The sequence below is a fragment of the Babylonia areolata genome, chromosome 25 (assembly GCF_041734735.1).
Source record: "Babylonia areolata isolate BAREFJ2019XMU chromosome 25, ASM4173473v1, whole genome shotgun sequence".
NCBI classification, from domain to species: Eukaryota; Metazoa; Mollusca; class Gastropoda; order Neogastropoda; family Buccinidae; genus Babylonia; species Babylonia areolata.
In genome coordinates this window covers 39,262,974-39,285,018 of record NC_134900.1, presented here as the reverse complement: position 1 = coordinate 39,285,018, position 22,045 = coordinate 39,262,974, and the positions used below count along the sequence as shown (strand labels likewise).

The following is a 22,045-nucleotide window of genomic DNA, read 5'->3' as shown; positions in this document are numbered from 1 at the left end:
AAACACACACACACATGCATACACATATACAGAGTCATCATGCACTACACACCAACACAGACATGTAACACACACAGAGACAGAGGGAGATACAAACTGACTGACTGAACGCTGGAACAATCATTTCCCCCACCCCACCCCACCCCTAAATTCAGGAAGCATAATGCTGAAATTCATTTGATGTAATGTCTGTCTGTGATGAAGTCAATGGCCATTTTCTTGATGTCACTGGTGTTTGGAGTGAGCATGTCTGTGATGAAGTCAATGGCCATTTTCTTGATGTCATTGGTGTCTGGAGTGAGTGACCATGTCTGTGATGAAGTCAATGGCCATTTTCTTGATGTCATTGGTGTTTGGAGTGACCATGTCTGTCTGTGATGAAGTCAACGGTCATTTTCTTGATGTCACTGGTGTTTGGAGTGACCATGTCTGTCCGTGATGAAGTCAACGGTCATTTTCTTGATGTCACTGGTGTTTGGAGTGACCATGTCTGTCTGTGATGAAGTCAACGGTCATTTTCTTGATGTCATTGGTGTTTGGAGTGACCATGTCTGTGATGAAGTCAATGGCCATTTTCTTGATGTCATTGGTGTTTGGAGTGAGCATGTCTGTGATGAAGTCAATGGCCATTTTCTTGATGTCATTGGTGTTTGGAGTGACCATGTCTGTCTGTGATGAAGTCAACGGTCATTTTCTTGATGTCATTGGTGTTTGGAGTGACCATGTCTGTCCGTGATGAAGTCAACGGTCATTTTCTTGATGTCACTGGTGTTTGGAGTGACCATGTCTGTCTGTGATGAAGTCAACGGTCATTTTCTTGATGTCATTGGTGTTTGGAGTGACCATGTCTGTGATGAAGTCAATGGCCATTTTCTTGATGTCATTGGTGTTTGGAGTGACCATGTCTGTGATGAAGTCAATGGCCATTTTCTTGATGTCATTGGTGTTTGGAGTGACCATGTCTGTCTGTGATGAAGTCAATGTCCATTTTCTTGATGTCACTGGTGTTTGGAGTGACCATGTCTGTGATGAAGTCAATGGCCATTTTCTTGATGTCACTGGTGTTTGGAGTGACCATGTCTGTGATGAAGTCAATGGCCATTTTCTTGATGTCACTGGTGTTTGGAGTGACCATGTCTGTCTGTGATGAAGTCAATGGCCATTTTCTTGATGGTCATTGGTGTTTGGAGTGACCATGTCTGTGATGAAGTCAATGGCCATTTTCTTGATGTCATTGGTGTTTGGAGTGACCATGTCTGTGATGAAGTCAATGGCCATTTTCTTGATGTCATTGGTGTTTGGAGTGACCATGTCTGTGATGAAGTCAATGGCCATTTTCTTGATGTCATTGGTGTTTGGAGTGACCATGTCTGTGATGAAGTCAATGGCCATTTTCTTGATGTCATTGGTGTTTGGAGTGACCATGTCTGTGATGAAGTCAATGGCCATTTTCTTGATGTCATTGGTGTTTGGAGTGACCATGTCTGTGATGAAGTCAATGGCCATTTTCTTGATGTCATTGGTGTTTGGAGTGACCATGTCTGTGATGAAGTCAATGGCCATTTTCTTGATGTCATTGGTGTCTGGAGTGAGTGATCATGTCTGTCTGTGATGAAGTCAATGGCCATTTTCTTGATGTCACTGGTGTTTGGAGTGACCATGTCTGTGATGAAGTCAATGGCCATTTTCTTGATGTCACTGGTGTCTGCAGTGAGTGAGCCCAAAGGCCATAAGAAGAAGCTGTGACAACGTACAGGGGGCTGGTCAACTTACCGTCAGAGACAGGATGGAGGCAAAGAACGTCCCCTCATCGTAGCGAGCCAGTTTGCTCAGAATAGATTCCAGCACCGACATGAACTGTGAAGAGAAAAAAAGGATAATAATGGCAACCTGCTTCCATGGACTTTAAGTGATAGTCATTCCCATTTTAACCTCTTTCAATTTCACACACCTTTATTATGCAGTTGGACACCCACCATATACAACAATACACAGCCTGATATTTCAAGCCACAGAGTGAAAGACTCCTGGCTACCGCCGCTGCCAAGTGGTTCGGGTCATGGACTGAGGATTGGGAGAACATGAGTTCAACCCCCATCAGAGGTGTGCTTCTTCAGCCCGTGACCAGCTCCTCCCCACAGCTGAGTGTGCTGTGAGCTCAAATGGGACGACAGAGACCTCACCCAGTTACAGTCATCCTCTTGAAGGATGCATCTTTGGGAGTTGTGCTTGAATTACCTGACCAACACTGCAGGTGTCTGTAGCTCTCAGCCTGGCTGACACAGCACATGATGATAGCATAAAGGAAAAGAAATAAAACAAGGTTCAATTTCAAGAGGTTACTGGAATGAGCGACATTACTGTTACTACATCCAGTCCTGTGGCAAGCAGTCCCACACCTGAGTGGACAGGCAGAAAAAGAGAAAGAAGAAAGAAGCATGGGAGGGGCAGTGGTGTCACCTTTTCCACCAGGCAGCGCACCATCTCCATCTGGGCCCTCTCCAGTGACTCGTCAATTTTGGTGTGGTACTGGTGCTGCAACACACACACACACACACACACACACACACACACACATGTACAATGATATCCAATATGCTGCAACACACACACACACACATGTACAATGATATCCAATATGCTGCAAAACACCACACACACATATGTACAATGATATCCAATATGCTGCAACACACACACACACACGTACAATGATATCCAATATGCTGCAACACACACACACACACATATGTACAATGATTTCCAATATGCTGCAACACACACACACACACATATGTACAATGATATCCAATATGCTGCAACACACACACACACACACACACATGTACAATGATATCCAATATGCTGCAACACACACACACACACACACATGTACAATGATATCCAATATGCTGCAACACACACACACACACACACACACACATGTACAATGATATCCAATATGCTGCAACACACACACACACACACACATATGTACAATGATATCCAATATGCTGCAACACACACACACACACATGTACAATGATATCCAATATGCTGCAACACACACACACACACACACACATGTACAATGATATCCAATATGCTGCAACACACACACACACACATGTACAATGATATCCAATATGCTGCAAAACACCACACACACACATGTACAATGATATCCAATATGCTGCAACACACACACACACACACATGTACAATGATATCCAATATGCTGCAAAACACCACACACACACACACATGTACAATGATATCCAATATGCTGCAAAACACCACACACACACATGTACAATGATATCCAATATGCTGCAAAATACCACACACACACACACACACATGTACAATGATATCCAATATGCTGCAAAATACCACACACACACACACATGTACATAGATATCCAATATGCTGCAACACACCACACACACACCCCCACAAACACCACACACACCACGTTCTGGTCGTAGTACAGGGCACAGAAGTGCAGGGCCCTGTTCCTACACACAATGATCACACACCCACAAACACCTCCCAACCCCACAACACACAATGATCACACACCCACAAACACCTCCCAACCCCACAACACACAATGATCACACACCCACAAACACCTCCCAACCCCACAACACACAATGATCACACACCCACAAACACCTCCCAACCCCACAAAACACAATGATCACACACCCACAAACACTTCCCAACCCCACAACACACAATGATCACACACCCACAAACACCTCCCAACCCCACAACACACAATGATCACACACCCACAAACACCTCCCAACCCCACAACACACAATGATCACACACCCACAAACACCTCCCAACCCCACAACACACAATGATCACACACCCACAAACACTTCCCAACCCCACAACACACAAACACCACACACACACTCTACCCCCCCTACACACACACCACAAACACTCCCCCCCAAATCCGTTCCCTCCTCCCCGCCCACACGACACAACCCCCCCTCCCCCCCAAGCCCCCCCCCACAAACACCACACACACTCAACCCCCCCTCCCCAACGCCCCTCCTCCAAACCTCCTGGACACACACCCACAACCACCACCCACCCACCATGTTCTGGCCGTGGTCCAGAGCACACAGGTGCAGGGCCTTGTTCTTGCAGTCGATGATGACGTTCATCATGGTGCACATCTCTGTGTACGTCACGTAGTCTGTGCTCTTCCCTCCTTTACGCAGCCAGGTCTCAAAGCTCTTCAACGTCCTGCACCCAGTATGGAATCAAGGGCATATACTATGCTTGTATACAACAGACAATAAAAGGAAATTTTCTATCTAAAATTACGTTTAAATAACATACTTACCGTGACCCAACTAGCGCAGACTCCGGCAGGGGTCTGACATTCCTGTCCTGTGCAAACTACTATCCGCCTATGCGGAGAAAATGAGAGAACTACGGCCGATAACCTCCCGGAAGTAGGTAACGTCCCCTTTGTCCCCCTGGTTATCGCCCTCTTTTGACGGCAATATGCCATCAGCAGCGCAGCGAGCAGGGAGAACAGGAAGCGGGGAGGCCGGGAGGGTCTTAAATTTGGGTCACGGTAAGTATGTTATTTAAACGTAATTTTAGATAGAAAATTTCCTTTTAATCACACATACTTAACCGTGACCCAACTAGTGCAGAATAGCGCGACAAGGTGGCGGGCTAGCCTGTTCTACTGTCTATGTGCTGCGATAGCCTGCTGTGCAACTACCACAGAAGCGATGCCTCTTGAGCCATCATCCCGCAGGCGTGCGACGTCTCTCAGGTAGAAGTCAATGAAGGTGGCAGGATTTTTCCAGTAGGCGGCATCTAAGATGTCTTGTAGCCGTATTGAGTGCGCCAGGGCAAGAGAGGAGGACCACGCTCTGACTTCATGCGCTCTGGCTGAGGAGGCATCGAGTCTCAAACCTACGTCTGCATATGCACCTTTGATCGCATTGACTATCCATCGAGACAGCGACGTTTTGCTAATGTCACGTGGATGGTCTAGGTTCCAGCTAATGAAGAGGCGTCGCTTGGACGCTCGGAAAGGACGCGACCTTTTGAGGTATATGCGCAGGGCCCTGACCGGGCAGAGGAATCTATCCTCGTCATCATGGGCTAGAATGGAAGAGAGTGGTTTGATGAAAAGAATGGGAGAGGGTGTATCGGGAGTCTGATTTTTGGCAAGAAATTCAGGGAGGAACCTAAGTGAGATAGATCCGTCCGGCTCAAAGGCTATATCCTGTGTGACGCCACTGAGGGCATGGACCTCACTACAACGTCTGCCTGAGGCGAGTGAGACGAGAAAGAGTGTCTTCATTGAGAGTAGCTTGAAGGGAGCTATAGCAAGGGGTTCGAAGGGTGCCTTGCGGAGGTATTGTAGTACCAGAAACAGGTCCCAAGAAGGGGACCGAGGGGATGTACGTGTGTGGCTGAGGGAAGCCCCTCGGACTAATGCCCTAAGCAGGGGGTCATCTGAGAAAGAGGGTCCGCCTAGTTGCCGAAGAGTGGAGCTGATTGCAGCGCGATGGACGCGTACTGCAGAGGCGGAGAGGCCTTTGGAGGAGGAGAGGAAAGCGAGAAAGTTGGCGAGGTCCATGTTGGATGGGTGTGTGGGATTGACTGAGTGGGTTGAGCACCAGGAGAGCCAGCGATTCCAGTGTGCAGAGTAAACGCCTTGAGTGCCTTTGCGATGTGACCTGCATACGAGGTCGGCTGTGTCATCAGAGGCACCTAGTGCTGACAGAGATTCCCGCACAGTAGCCAGGCGTGTAGGTTGAGAACCTCTGGGTTTCCGTGGGGAATGCCTGAGCGGGGCTGAACTAGGGAGTGTCTGCCGATGTGAAGGCGGAGTGGGGGGACGTGAGTGAGGTGGAGAAGGTCGGGAAACCACGGCTGTGCTGGCCAGTGGGGTGCGATGAGAATCAGGACGGCACTCTCCAGCCTTGCCTTTCTGAGGACTTTTCCCATGATTGGCAGTGGGGGGAAGGCGTACCCCGAAAGGTTGGACCAGCTGATCGACAGGGCGTCCACGGCCCAGGCCTGCGGGTCTGGGACTGGGGAGACGTATGTGGGGATGCGGAAGTTGAACCTTGTGGCGAAGAGATCCACATGTGGTTTGTGCCAATGGTCCCAGATCGGCTGAAGAGTTGAGTGTGACAGGGTCCACTCCGTCTGAAGCACTGTGTGGGATCTGCTGAGGTAATCTGCTAGAATGTTGAGCTTGCCTGGGACATGTCGTGCTGTCAGGTGGATGTTGTGCTCCTGACACCAGAGGAGGACTGTCTCCGCATGCAGGGACAGCTGGTGAGAGTGAGCTCCCCCCTGTTTGTTCAGATAACATGCTACCGTCGTGTTGTCTGTGCATAGCAAGATCGACCTGCGCGAAACGTGGGGGAGGAAGTGCTGGAGGGCAAGGGAGACCGCCTCCAGTTCCAGTTTGTTGATGTGCCATGATTGCTGCTGTGGGGACCAAGTCCCCGACGCTGTGTGGTTCTCCATGTGGGCACCCCAGCCCATGTTGGAGGCATCTGTGTATAGTTCTGCATCTGGAGTTGGGTTCGAGATGGGAACCCCGGCGTTGAGCCATTGCATGTCCATCCAGCGCTGGGTCGACTGTGAGAACCATGTGCCTAGAGGAATCTGGGTGTCCCACGTCTGAGAAGACTGGGACCACCTGTTCTGGAAGTGGCGCTGAAATGGGCGTTTGTGTAGTCTGCCCAAGGGGACCAGTGCAGCAAGAGATTCCATGAAGCCCAGTAGAGAGGCAAGCTCCCTGGCTGACGCCGAGGCTGCCTGTGATAGATGAGAAAGGAGGCTGTGTAGCCTGTGGAGGCGAGGCATGGCCGGACGTATGGTCATTGATACCGAATCGATCGCCATACCCAGGAATTCGAACTGTTGAGAGGGCTCCAGTTCCGATTTGTCTGTGTTCATCAGAAAGCCCAGTGCTTGGCACTGGGTCCTGACGAGGTTGAGGTGATGCTGGCAGAGGGCCTTGCTCTCTGCGAGGATCAACCAGTCGTCTAGGTAGACCCTCAGGCGTATGCCCTTGCTCCTGAGGGCCAAACATAGTTCCCTGACCACTCTGGTGAAGACCCACGGGGCTGGAGCCAGGCCGAATGGAAGGGCTCTGAACTGGAAGGACTTGCCTTCCCATGAGAAGCGGAGCCACTTGCGGTCCCTGGGGTGAACGAGGATATGGAAGTAAGCGTCTGTGAGGTCTATGGAGACTGCCCAGTCGCCTTGTCTGATGGAGTCCCTGATTGACGCAGGTGATTCCATGCGGAATGATTTGTGCTGGAGATATCTGTTTAGGGGCGAAAGGTCTAGGACTGGCCGCCATCCGCCGGATGTTTTGGGAACGACGAAAATGCGGCCGAAGAAGCCCGGGGAGAGAGGAGGAGCTTCTTCTATGGCCTCTTTGTGGAGAAGAGAGAGTATTTCGTCCCGCAGGGCTGAGCAGGCTGTGTCGCCCTGTGGGGGGGGGAAGGGAGGAGGAGAGAGAGTGAGAGGTGCCTTGGAGGAGAGCCAAGGCAGGCGGAACCCCGACCCTATCACCCGGAGGACCCACTCGCATGCTGGGAGAGACAGCCACGCTGGCATGTGCCTGGACAGGCTTCCTGCTGGCTGTTGGTGCGCGAGTGGCGGGTGAAGGGCGGGGGCAAGTCATTGGGGGTGGGCCGGAGTGGAGTTGGTTGCTGGCCTGCGTGGAGGGCGGAGTGAGTGCGGCTGGCGCCTGTACGGTCTGGGCTGACCCCTGGGTTGTGGCCTGGGTTTTGCTCTGGCGTTTGAGGTTGTGGATTGGCGCGGGCGCGGTCCGAAGGAGGTAATGTTGCTACGCCTTAAGGTGTAGGGCTGATGCCGTTGAGCGTGCCGCGGGTGTGCCTGAGTGCGGAGAGGGCCTGCGCCGAGGGCAAGGTCCCTACCCAAGTCTGCGCGGCGTTTGATGGCCGCAGTGGGGAAGCCTTGACCAAAAAGGGAACCGTCGGCGGGAGGAAGCGCTCTGAGGGAGGCATGTTCTGGCAGAGAACGCACGTATGGAGAGTGGTCGAGCACAGCGTCCCTCCTGGCCAAAATCACGTTCATGTAGGCCTGCGCTTGTATATTGGCAGAGCGCATAAGGAGCTGGGCGATCTGCTGTACGAAAGGAGAGAAGACCGAGATGTCAAGGCCGGCTGGTGGGTCAGCTGGCGTTTCCATCAGCGCTGTGGCAAGGCCCGCCAGGAAGTTGTCTATGGCTGCAGTTGATTCAAGGGACAACCTTGCAGCTTCTTCCAGGTCCATCAAGAATCTGTCTGTCACTGTGACTGAGCGATTGGCCTGCGAATTGTTTGGGAGTAGTAGTAGGTCCTCCTGAGAAAGAGGCAGGGGCCTTTGCGGGATAGGACCCGGAGCTAACAGTGGGGGTTTTGAAGTGGGTCTGGGTTGGGTTTTTAAGAATTTGCCTCGACCCATTGCTGCAGGGAAATCGGGTACAGAATCAGAGGGGACCTCGCTGATGGGTTGGCCCCTGATGCGTGCCAGCGTACTATGCAGGGCATCAAGTACCATGGGCGACTGTGTGAGGGCATAGTGAGGGCCATTGGAGGATCTGTGGATGCCCATGATTTCCATAGCACCGCAGGATTGAGGCGTGCCCGGTGCATGAATTGTCTCCACCCTGTCTGGAGTGTAGGAAGCTAGGTGTCCTAGTGCTTCCTGCAGGGAAACCAACTGGTTTTCTTCTGAAGGTGGTTCCTCTGAGTCTGTGTCACCATCAGAAAAAGTCTCTTCAGTGGCATAGGGTGATGGATCAGGCTGTGTGCTGGGCACGTGGCCAGTGTGGCTGTCCTGGGTGCTCTGAGTGTGTCCTGCTGAAGTGGAGGGTAGCTGCTGGTGGGTGGCAGGGGGTGGTGGAATTGCATTAGAAGAAGGAGCAGAAGCAGGAGAAGGTGTGGCACCAGGAAGGACAGTGGAGCATAATTGCTGCAGCAAGCTGATAATGAGCTGCTGATTGTTTGTTTGAGCAGCTTGCTGTGAGACCGTTTGTGGCTGGGAAACAGCAGCAGCTGGAGAAATGGCAGATGTGGACATCACTGCATGGCTTGGTGGAACCGTGCACGCGCCTGCACTGGAGGCAAGGGGCAGTGACGGTGCAAGGGAAGTAACTGCGGCGGTCACCGATAAGGGGACCGAAGCAGGAGTTGCCTCCCTTGGATTGGAAAATCGTGACAAGGGGAGGGGTGCACGCGTATGGGCAAGCGTGTCCCCTAGTGGTCCACCTTCCTCCCTGCACAATGGGAGGGCATCCCTACACGCCACGGTCGCCAAAGGATCCGAGACGGTCGAGGCATGCCGCGTGGGGGGCTCGTGATCCGATGTCACGGCCGCCACCACGGACGCATCGCACGTAGGGCCCAGACTAGTGTGCGGATCCAGAGCAAGTGACTTGCGTTGTTTCCCCAAAGGGTTTGTGCAAAAATCCCTTGAGACTGAGGGCATGGGGAAAGGGATAGAGGAGGTCGACTCGGGTACTGCCGACTGGCAGAGCCGAGAAATCGCGGATCGCGACGAGTCCGATCGCGAATCGAAAAAAGAATTGTGAATGGCACCACTGACCTGTGTATTGGTAAGCAAACCTGTAGAAGTCGCCGGAGGAGGCGTAGTGGGTAGTGGTGGTCTGGAGTCGACCGGAGGTAGCGGAGGAAGTGGGGGTGGCGTAGGGTTGGCGTTGCTGAGAGCGGCAGAGGTAGAGGGCCCAGACTGATCGCGAATCGATTGCGATCGTGCCTTAATTTTGGCCCGATCTCCCAATCGGGCTACATAATTGTGCGACCTGTTTGAAGACATAATCGGACACAAAACAGAAACGCCAAAGAATCGATAGACAGGTAGAAAATGCGAAAAACTTAGCCGTATGAAGTGCACAGGTACAGGTGTCGAGATGGCTGCCGGAAAAAGAGGGCGATAACCAGGGGGACAAAGGGGACGTTACCTACTTCCGGGAGGTTATCGGCCGTAGTTCTCTCATTTTCTCCGCATAGGCGGATAGTAGTTTGCACAGGACAGGAATGTCAGACCCCTGCCGGAGTCTGCGCTAGTTGGGTCACGGTTAAGTATGTGTGATTAAATAAGATATATACTATGCATGATGGGCGCAATAGCCGAATGGTTAAAGCGTTGGACTTTCAATCTGAGGGTCCCGGGTTCGAATCTCGGTGACGGCGCCTGGTGGGTAAAGGGTGGAGATTTTTCCGATCTCCCAGGTCAACATATGTGCAGACCTGCTAGTGCCTGAACCCTCTTCGTGTGTATACGCAAGCAAAAGATCAAATATGCACGTTAAAGATCCTGTAATCCATGTCAGCGTTCGGTGGGTTATAGAAACAAGTACATACCCAGCATGCACACCCCTGAAAGCGGAGTATGGCTGCCTACATGGTGGGGTAAAAAAAACAACAACGGTCATACACGTAAAAGCCCACTCGCGTATATACGAGTGAACGTGGGAGTTGCAGCCCACGAACAAAGAAGAAGAAGAATAAGAAGATACTATGCATGTATAGAACAGACAATAAATAAAGGTGATATTCTATGCATGTATAGAACAGACAATAAATAACAGATATATACTATGCATGTATAGCACAGACAATAAACGAAGGCGATATACTATGCATGTGTAGAACAGACAATAAATAAAGGAGATATACTATGCATGTATAGCACAGACAATAAACGAAGGAGATATACTATGCATGTGTAGAACAGACAATAAATAAAGGAGATATACTATGCATGTATAGCACAGACAATAAACGAAGGAGATATACTATGCATGTGTAGAACAGACAATAAATAAAGGAGATATACTATGCATGTATAGCACAGACAATAAACGAAGGAGATATACTATGCATGTGTAGAACAGACAATAAATAAAGGAGATATACTATGCATGTATAGCACAGACAATAAACGAAGGAGATATACTATGCATGTGTAGAACAGACAATAAACGAAGAGATATACTATGCATGTGTAGAACAGACAATAAACGAAGAGATATACTATGCATGTGTAGAACAGACAATAAACGAAGGAGATATACCAACACCAAACTAGTACCCATCACAGAAGGGACGATAAATGAAGTGCATATAAGAGATGAATTATTTTTCAAGAGTAGTTTGTGGTAGTTGTTATTTTAAGGACTTTAAAAAGGTGTTTTTTCCCCAGAAGACAGCAGCCAACGTTAGAAAGCCTTACAAAAAATAAGCTGGGTCATTTTAAAGAAGACTTTTAAGGCCTTAAAAAAGGCGGTTGTCCCAATTTTTCTCTCCTTTTATTCTTTGCCCCCTTGTGGGTGAGGACAGCATGTACACAAAAAGCCACTCATTCTGATGTTTAACCCTGGTGTACACAAAAAGCCACTCATGCTGATGTTTAACCCTGGTGTACACAAAAAGCCACTCATGCTGATGTTTAACCCTGGTGTACACAAAAAGCCACTCATGCTGATGTTTAACCCTGGTGTACACAAAAAGCCACTCATGCTGATGTTCAACCCTGGTGTACACAAAAAGCCACTCATGCTGATGTTTAACCCTGGTGTGCACAAAAAGCCACTCATGCTGATGTTGAACCCTGGTAAAAACAATCTGTGTCTTGTCTTGCCACTGACCTTTTAGCAGCGGCCTCAATCATGTCAGCAGCCATCAGCTTGAGGCGGTGGTCCAGGTGGTCAGCGAAGACCTCCTCCGGCCAGTGCAGCTCCCTGATGAAGGACTGCAGGGCGTCCAGCTTCCACAGCATCTCCTTGGATGTGGCACAGCCGTTACTGTCATGACACATTGACACACTGCCATTACTGTCAGTGACACACAGCCGTTACACAGCTGTTACTGTTAGTGACACACACAGCCGCTACTATCAGTGACACACAGCCACTACTGTCAGTGACACACAGCCACTACTGTCAGTGACACACAGCCACTACTATCAGTGACACACAGCCACTACTGTCAGTGACACACAGCCACTACTGTCAGTGACACACAGCCGTTACATAGCTGTTAGTGACACACACAGCTGCTACTATCAGTGACACACAGCTGCTACTGTCAGTGACACACAGCCGTTACACAGCTGTTACTGTTAGTGACACACACAGCCGCTACTATCAGTGACACACAGCCACTACTGTCAGTGACACACAGCCACTACTATCAGTGACACACAGCCGTTACATAGCTGTTAGTGACACACACAGCCACTACTATCAGTGACACACAGCCGCTACTGTCAGTGACACACATGCACGCAGTGTCAGGGTTTCTCTCCATGGTGAGAAAGATGGTAGAACGGTTAAGATGCTTATCTCCCAATACAGTTTTCATGATGGTCTATGTTCAAATCCCAGTCTGACCCTTTCTGGTGCACTGAAAAAGAACCCATGGCAACAGTGTGTTGTCCTCTGGCAAATTTCTGCAGAAGAAATACACTGATATACAACCAAGGCCTGACTAAGTGTCTGTACAGAATGCTGAACAACCTTCAACAGCACCAACACCACACAATGCTGAACAACCTTCAACAGCACCAACACCACACAATGCTGAACAACCTTCAACAGCACCAACACCACACAATGCTGAACAACCTTCAACAGCACCAACACCACACAATGCTGAACAACCTTCAACAACACCAACACCACAGAATGCTGAACAACCTTCAACAGCACCAACACCACACAATGCTGAACAACCTTCAACAGCACCAACACCACACAATGCTGAACAACCTTCAACAGCACCAACACAACAGAATGCTGAACAACCTTCAACAGCACCAACACCACACAATGCTGAACAACCTTCAACAGCACCAACACCACAGAATGCTGAACAACCTTCAACAGCACCAACACCACACAATGCTGAACAACCTTCAACAGCACCAACACCACACAATGCTGAACAACCTTCAACAGCACCAACACCACACAATGCTGAACAACCTTCAACAGCACCAACACCACACAATGCTGAACAACCTTCAACAGCACCAACACCACACAATGCTGAACAACCTTCAACAGCACCAACACCACACAATGCTGAACAACCTTCAACAGCACCAACACCACACAATGCTGAACAACCTTCAACAGCACCAACACCACACAATGCTGAACAACCTTCAACAGCACCAACACCACACAATGCTGAACAACCTTCAACAGCACCAACACCACACAATGCTGAACAACCTTCAACAGCACCAACACCACACAATGCTGAACAACCTTCAACAGCACCAACACCACACAATGCTGAACAACCTTCAACAGCACCAACACCACACAATGCTGAACAACCTTCAACAGCACCAACACCACACAATGCTGAACAACCTTCAACAGCACCAACACCACACAATGCTGAACAACCTTCAACAGCACCAACACCACACAATGCTGAACAACCTTCAGCAGCACCAACACCAAGCACAGAATGTAGCAGAGTTGTAACTTTTCACACTGCTCCATTGCTCACAATGCTGGATGATGACAGAGAGAGCTGAAGAAGTTGTCAACCTTCCACAGGAAAAACCTCAGAAGAGTACGACCAATCATGTGGCTCAGTACCATCTCCAGCCTACAACCATCCATCCAGTACAATCAAGAGCACACCGTAAACCGTCATCATGAGAAGGCAGTGGAAATGGTTTTGACACGTCATGCAAAAAAACAGCCCTTCACTGGGCATCAGGAGCTAGACACAAGAGAGGAAGGCCACAGAACACCTGGTGCAGAGCTGCCATGGAGAACTCCAGACCTGAATCACACCTGGACACCATTCCAAGACTGGCCTAAACCAGACAAGAGTGGCGCTTCCTCCTTTCCCACCATGCCAGAGGATGTAATGAGCAGAAAGTAAATAAGCAGGACTACATCAGGATGGATTCCTTACCCCTGACTCCACTCACCCCTCCACGTTCCACTTCTCCACCTTGTATCTGGCGGATGGAGTGGGCAAGGGAGGACACACACACAGACACTCACCCACACACACATTCAACACACACACACACATAGACACTCACCCACACACACACTCAACACACATACACCTTACACTCTCCAACTCCCTCACCCCTGTATGTCCCACTTCTCACCCTCAAAGCCCTTGTGGACATACTGGGTAATACAAGACTCACGAACACATACACTCCCCACCCCTGCCCCTCCACACACACACACACACTCACCCCTGCATGTCCCATTTCTCACCCTCAAAGCCCTTGTGGACATACTGGGTAATACAAGACTCACGAACACATACACTCCCCACCCCTGCCCCTCCACACACACACACACACTCACCCCTGCATGTCCCACTTCTCATTCTCAAAGCCCTTGTGGATAGACTGAGCGATGGAGGACTCCATGAGGTCCACGTAGCGCACCACCTGGGGGGCAAACACGTCCCTCAGCTGCTGGTGGAAACGCCCATTACACAGGTTCTCTGTAACACACCACATCACATCACACCACATTAACCACATCACATCATACCACATTACATCATACCACATGACACCACACCACATGACATCATACCACACCACATCACACCACATCACACCCCATTACACCATACCACATCACATTACACCACACCACATCACATCACACTACATTAACCACATCACATCATACCACATTACATCATACCACATGACACCACACCACATGACATTATACCACACCACATCACATCACATGACATCACACCCCATTACACCATACCACATCACATTACACCATACCACATCACATCACACCATACCACATTACACCATACCACATCACACCATACCACATCACACACCACATTACACCACATCATACCACATCACACTACACCACATGACATCACAACACACCGCATTACACCACACCATACCACACAACACCACATGACATTACACCACATCACATCACATCACCCACAGGGCAACTTTCATTTCCCACCTATAAGATGTAACTTTTTCCCCCACTCAAATCTGACCCCTGCATCATCTTCTTGCATAAGGTGCAACTTTTTTTTCTTCCCAGTGTCAAAGTATTTATATTATCATCATTATTATCATGATCATCATCCTCACCATCAGTACACAGGTACCAGTTGAGCAGCTCGAAGAGGGGGAAGCTATCCCACGTGTCAGGCATTTATCATTATCATCATCATGATCATTATCCTCACCGTCAGTACGCAGGTACCCGTTGAGCAGCTGGAAGAGGGGGAAGCTGTCCCAGGTGTCAGGTATTATCATTATCATCATCATCCTCACCGTCAGTACGCAGGTACCCGCTGAGCAGCTGGAAGAGGGGGAAGCTATCCCAGGTGTCAGGTATTATCATTATCATTATCATCCTCACCGTCAGTATGCAGGTACCCGTTGAGCAGCTGGAAGAGGGGGAAACTATCCCACGTGTCAGGTATTATCATTATCATCATCATGATCATTATCCTCACCGTCAGTACGCAGGTACCCGTTGAGCAGCTGGAAGAGGGGGAAGCTGTCCCAGGTGTCAGGGAGCTGGGTGTCCAGCACAGCATTCATGTCCACCCCGAACAGCGACCAGAAGATCTCTGCGTGCTCCACCAGCAGGTCACTGAACCAGGCAAAGGCCTGCAGCACAACAACGCAACGCCACACTTTAGTCCTTTGATATTTCTATAGAGTTGGTTTTTTCCAGCACAACGACGCCACACTTTAGTCCTTGGATATTTCTATAGCGCTGGTCTTTCCAGCACAACGACGCCACACTTTAGTCCTTGGATATTTCTATAGCGCTGGTCTTTCCAGCACAACGACGCCACACTTTAGTCCTTGGATATTTCTATAGCGCTGGTCTTTTCCTATCCTGGGTCAGAGACCACCAGTCCTCAGAGTGTCACAGCCTATCCTGGGTCAGACCACCAGTCCTCAGAGTGTCACAGCCTATCCTGGGTCAGACCACCAGTCCTCAGAGTGTCACAGCCTATGCTGGGTCAGAGACCACCAGTCCTCAGAGTGTCACAGCCTATCCTGGGTCAGAGACCACCAGTCCTCAGAGTGTCACAGTCTATGCTGGGTCAGATACCACCAGTCCTCAGAGTGTCACAGCCTATCCTGGGTCAGAGACCACCAGTCCTCAGAGTGTCACAGTCTATGCTGGGTCAGAGACCACCAGTCCTCAGAGTGTCACACCCTATCCTGGGTCAGACCACCAGTCCTCAGAGTGTCACAGCCTATCCTGGGTCACAGACCAACAGTCCTCAGAGTGTCACAGCCTATCCTGGGTCAGACGACCAGTCTTCAGAGTGTCACAGCCTATCCTGGGTCAGATCACCAGTCCTCAGAGTGTCACAGCCTATCCTGGGTCAGACCACCAGTCCTCAGAGTGTCACAACCTATCCTGGGTCAGAGACCACCAGTCCTCAGAGTGTCACAACCTATCCTGGGTCAGAGATCACCAGTCCTCAGAGTGTCACAGCCTATCCTGGGTCAGACCACCAGTCCTCAGAGTGTCACAGCCTATCCTGGGTCAGAGACCACCAGTCCTCAGAGTGTCACAGCCTATCCTGGGTCAGACCACCAGTCCTCAGAGTGTCACACCCTATCCTGGGTCAGACCACCAGTCCTCAGAGTGTCACAGCCTATCCTGGGTCAGAGACCACCAGTCCTCAGAGTGTCACAGCCTATCCTGGGTCAGACCACCAGTCCTCAGAGTGTCACACCCTATCCTGGGTCAGACCACCAGTCCTCAGAGTGTCACAGCCTATCCTGGGTCAGACCACCAGTCCTCAGAGTGTCACAGCCTATCCTGGGTCACAGACCACCAGTCCTCAGAGTGTCACAGCCTATCCTGGGTCAGACCACCAGTCCTCAGAGTGTCACAGCCTATCCTGGGTCACAGACCACCAGTCCTCAGAGTGTCACAGCCTATCCTGGGTCAGATACCACCAGTCCTCAGAGTGTCACAGCCTATCCTGGGTCAGAGACCACCAGTCCTCAGAGTGTCACAGCCTATCCTGGGTCACAGACCACTGGGCCACCAGAATGCACCTATCTTCTGTCAGAGACCAAACACTAAATGCACCTATGCAGCCTACATCCAGACATCATTATCCACAGCATGAAACTGGTGTGGCAGCCTACATCCAGACATCATTATCCACAGCATAAAACTGGTGTGGCAGCCTACATCCAGACATCATTATCCACAGCATGAAACTGGTGTGGCAGCCTACATCCAGACATCATTATCCATGGCATAAAACTGGAGTGGCAGCCTACATCCAGACATCATTATCCACAGCATAAAACTGGTGTGGCAGCCTACATCCAGACATCATTATCCATGGCATAAAACTGGTGTTGCAGCCTACATCCAGACATCATTATCCATGGCATAAAACTGGTGTTGCAGCCTACATCCAGACATCATTATCCATGGCATAAAACTGGTGTGGCAGCGTACATCCAGACATCATTATCCACAGCATAAAACTGGTGTTGCAGCCTACATCCAGACATCATTATCCATGGCATAAAACTGGTGTTGCAGCCTACATCCAGACATCATTATCCATGGCATAAAACTGGTGTTGCAGCCTACATCCAGACATCATTATCCATGGCATAAAACTGGTGTTGCAGCCTACATCCAGACATCATTATCCATGGCATAAAACTGGTGTTGCAGCCTACATCCAGACATCATTATCCATGGCATAAAACTGGTGTTGCAGCCTACATCCAGACATCATTATCCATGGCATAAAACTGGTGTGGCAGCCTACATCCAGACATCATTATCCACAGCATGAAACTGGTGTGGCAGCCTACATCCAGACATCATTATCCACAGCATGAAACTGGTGTGGCAGCCTACATCCAGACATCATTATCCATAGCATAAAACTGGTGTGGCAGCCTACATCCTGACATCATTTTCTCATACAGTGAGGGGTGAAGCCTTGAGAAGTTTGTCCAGTCACACAGCACATTAACCTGAAGTCATGGTGGAAGAACTCTGAGCTGAACGATTTCACTGGTCAATCATCACATGTACTGACCATCACACTCCCTTTCACATCACTCTCAGCCTCCATGTTTTCAGCTGATTTGAACCAGTGTCATGACTTCACTCACTTCTAGTTCTACATTGTGCACACCACTTAATGGTCTGTTCTACACCCTCTCTGTTCTACATTGTGCACACCACTTAATGGTCTGTTCTACACCCTCTTCTAGTTCTACATTGTGCACACCACTTAATGGTCTGTTCTACACCCTCTCTCTGTTCTACATTGTGCACACCACTTAATGGTCTGTTCTACACCCTCTCTCTGTTCTACACTGTGCACACCACTTAATGGTCTGTTCTACATTGTGCACACCACTTAATGGTCTGTTCTACACCCTCTCTCTGTTCTACACTGTGCACACCACTTAATGGTCTGTTCTACACCCTCTCTGTGTTCTACATTGTGCACACCACTTAATGGTCTGTTCTACACCCTCTCTCTGTTCTACATTGTGCACACCACTTAATGGTCTGTTCTACACCCTCTCTCTGTTCTACACTGTGCACACCACTTAATGGTCTGTTCTACATTGTGCACACCACTTAATGGTCTGTTCTACACCCTCTCTCTGTTCTACACTGTGCACACCACTTAATGGTCTGTTCTACACCCTCTCTGTGTTCTACATTGTGCACACCACTTAATGGTCTGTTCTACACCCTCTCTCTGTTCTATATTGTGCACACCACTTAATGGTCTGTTCTACACCCTCTCTCTGTTCTATATTGTGCACACCACTTAATGGTCTGTTCTACACCCTCTCTCTGTTCTATATTGTGCACACCACTTAATGGTCTGTTCTACACCCTCTCTCTGTTCTACACTGTGCACACCACTTAATGGTCTGTTCTACATTGTGCACACCACTTAATGGTCTGTTCTACACCCTCTCTCTGTTCTACACTGTGCACACCACTTAATGGTCTGTTCTACACCCTCTCTGTGTTCTACATTGTGCACACCACTTAATGGTCTGTTCTACACCCTCTCTCTGTTCTATATTGTGCACACCACTTAATGGTCTGTTCTACACCCTCTCTCTGTTCTATATTGTGCACACCACTTAATGGTCTGTTCTACATTGTGCACACCACTTAATGGTCTGTTCTACACCCTCTCTGTTCTACATTGTGCACACCACTTAATGGTCTGTTCTACACCCTCTTCTAGTTCTACATTGTGCACACCACTTAATGGTCTGTTCTACATTGTGCACACCACTTAATGGTCTGTTCTACACCCTCTCTCTGTTCTACATTGTGCACACCACTTAATGGTCTGTTCTACACCCTCTCTCTGTTCTATATTGTGCACACCACTTAATGGTCTGTTCTACACCCTCTTCTAGTTCTACACTGTGCACACCACTTAATGGTCTGTTCTACACCCTCTTCTAGTTCTACACTGTGCACACCACTTAATGGTCTGTTCTACACCCTCTTCTAGTTCTACATTGTGCACACCACTTAATGGTCTGTTCTACATTGTGCACACCACTTAATGGTCTGTTCTACACCCTCTTCTAGTTCTACATTGTGCACACCACTTAATGGTCTGTTCTACACCCTCTTCTAGTTCTACACTGTGCACACCACTTAATGGTCTGTTCTACACCCTCTCTCTGGCCAAGCCAGACAAGATTAACGCTACTGTGATATAGCATGGAAACAAAATATCACTTCACACATACACCCATACTCACACACACCCATGCTACATTATACAGTTAAGTGCAGAAAATACAAGTACATGTATGCATGCCGAAGTGAAAGAATCCGCCTTGAAGGAAAAAAAAACAACATCAGGAAACTATCAATGATCCATGTTGTGCCAGACAGACTGGATTCGGGTGACAAGACAGGGCTGAACTGCTACATCTACAGTCCTTACACAATGCACTACAATTCCAGTCCACCATCATGCATGCTAGACCTTGGCCTGATTTTTCCATCTTTCAAAGTTAAGATGTCAGTTACTTCAGAAAGTGCAGAACATCTCACTTCATGATAGCTCTGCTTCAAAGAAAAAAAACAACAAAAAACAACAACAAAAAAACAAACAAACAAACAAAAAAGAGCAAGTTTGTATGTTTTATCAACCAGGCATAGTGACAGAGATTCACACAGAGAACCCTCAGGCTGAAAGTCAACACTTTAACCCTATGACAGTGATAGATTCTAGAGAGAACCCTCAGGCTGAAAGCCAACACTTTAACTCTATGACAGTGACGGAGATTCACACAGAGAACCCTCAGGCTGAAAGTCAACACTTTAACCCTATGACAGTGACAGATTCTAGAGAGAACCCTCAGACTGAAAGTCAACACTATAACTCTATGACAGTTACATTCACACTGAGAACCCTCAGGCTGAAAGTCAACACTTTAACCCCATGACAGTGACAGAGATTCACAATGAGAACCCTCAGGCTGAAAGTCAACACTTTAACCCCATGACAGTGACAGAGATTCACAATGAGAACCCTCAGGCTGAAAGTCAACACTTTAACCCCATGACAGTGACAGAGATTCACACAGAGAACCCTCAGGCTGAAAGTCAACACTTTAACCCTATGACAGTGACAGATTCTAGAGAGAACCCTCAGACTGAAAGTCAACACTATAACTCTATGACAGTTACATTCACACTGAGAACCCTCAGGCTGAAAGTCAACACTTTAACCCTATGACAGTGACAGAGATTCACAATGAGAACCCTCAGGCTGAAAGTCAACACTTTAACCCCATGACAGTGACAGAGATTCACAATGAGAACCCTCAGGCTGAAAGTCAACACTTTAACCCCATGACAGTGACAGAGATTCACACTGCGAACCCTCAGACTGAAAGTCAACACTTTAACCCCATGACAGTGTCAGAGATTCACACTGAGAACCCTCAGACTGAAAGTCAACACTTTAACCCCATGACAGTGACAGAGATTCACACTGAGAACCCTCAGACTGAAAGTCAACACTTTAACCCCATGACAGTGACATTCACACAGAGAACCCTCAGGCTGAAAGTCAACACTTTAACCCCATGACAGTGACAGAGATTCACACAGAGAACCCTCAGGCTGAAAGTCAACACTTTAACCCCATGACAGTGACAGAGATTCACACTGAGAACCCTCAGGCTGAAAGTCAACACTTTAACCCCATGACAGTGACAGACATTCACAATGAGAACCCTCAGACTGAAAGTCAACACTTTAACCCCATGACAGTGACAGAGATTCACACTGAGAACCCTCAGACTGAAAGTCAACACTTTAACCCCATGACAGTGACAGAGATTCACACTGAGAACCCTCAGGCTGAAAGTCAACACTTTAACCCTATGACTGCCATGCCCTATGATTCACCAGCATAGTGATGTCACTGATGACATCATCCAAAGAAGGGAACAAACTCTGGAAGGCTCAACTAACTCTGAAAGGCTAAAAGTTCACACATTTAAACTATGGCGGTGTGTCTCCATTTGGCTAGTGGTTCTGGATACGGATATTTGAGCTGAAACACAACTTCTCAATTTCCCCCAGCAGTCAACAAGTTAATTATTCCATGTGGAACCCTCCTTCTTCCTGGATGCTGTTTCATTTATCTCTATCATTATCAAATTTATTGTTTGTGCCAGTAAACAAAGATGTTACATTTCTTGTACATTTTTTTTTCTTTGGAAAAAAAAAGAAAGATATTCCTGCATCACATTATAACAGGTAATTGTAAGACACCAACAAAAAAAATCTGAAAAAAATCTACTGAACTGAGTATTATACAACAACACATTAATTCTGGATAATAACATTCTCATGCCTCAATGGAAAAAACAAAACAAAAAAAAACAAACAAACAAAAACAACATAAAATAAAATGTTAAACCATG

The 22,045-nt window shown here is 48.6% G+C and overlaps 1 protein-coding gene across 1 annotated transcript in view; it reads right to left on the bottom strand.

Annotated features, from left to right (window-relative positions):
- LOC143299939 (calcium-dependent secretion activator 1-like) overlaps nt 1-22,045 on the bottom strand; it is a 117,371-nt gene that overhangs the window by 11,952 nt on the left and 83,374 nt on the right. Inside the window, exons 18-23 of the mRNA XM_076613481.1 lie at nt 15,559-15,715; nt 14,403-14,544; nt 11,697-11,852; nt 4,120-4,270; nt 2,461-2,535; nt 1,774-1,857 (exon numbers count right to left, since the gene is read on the bottom strand). Of these exons, the coding sequence (XP_076469596.1) occupies nt 1,774-1,857; nt 2,461-2,535; nt 4,120-4,270; nt 11,697-11,852; nt 14,403-14,544; nt 15,559-15,715 (765 nt within the window). The remainder of the gene's footprint in view (nt 1-1,773; nt 1,858-2,460; nt 2,536-4,119; nt 4,271-11,696; nt 11,853-14,402; nt 14,545-15,558; nt 15,716-22,045) is intronic.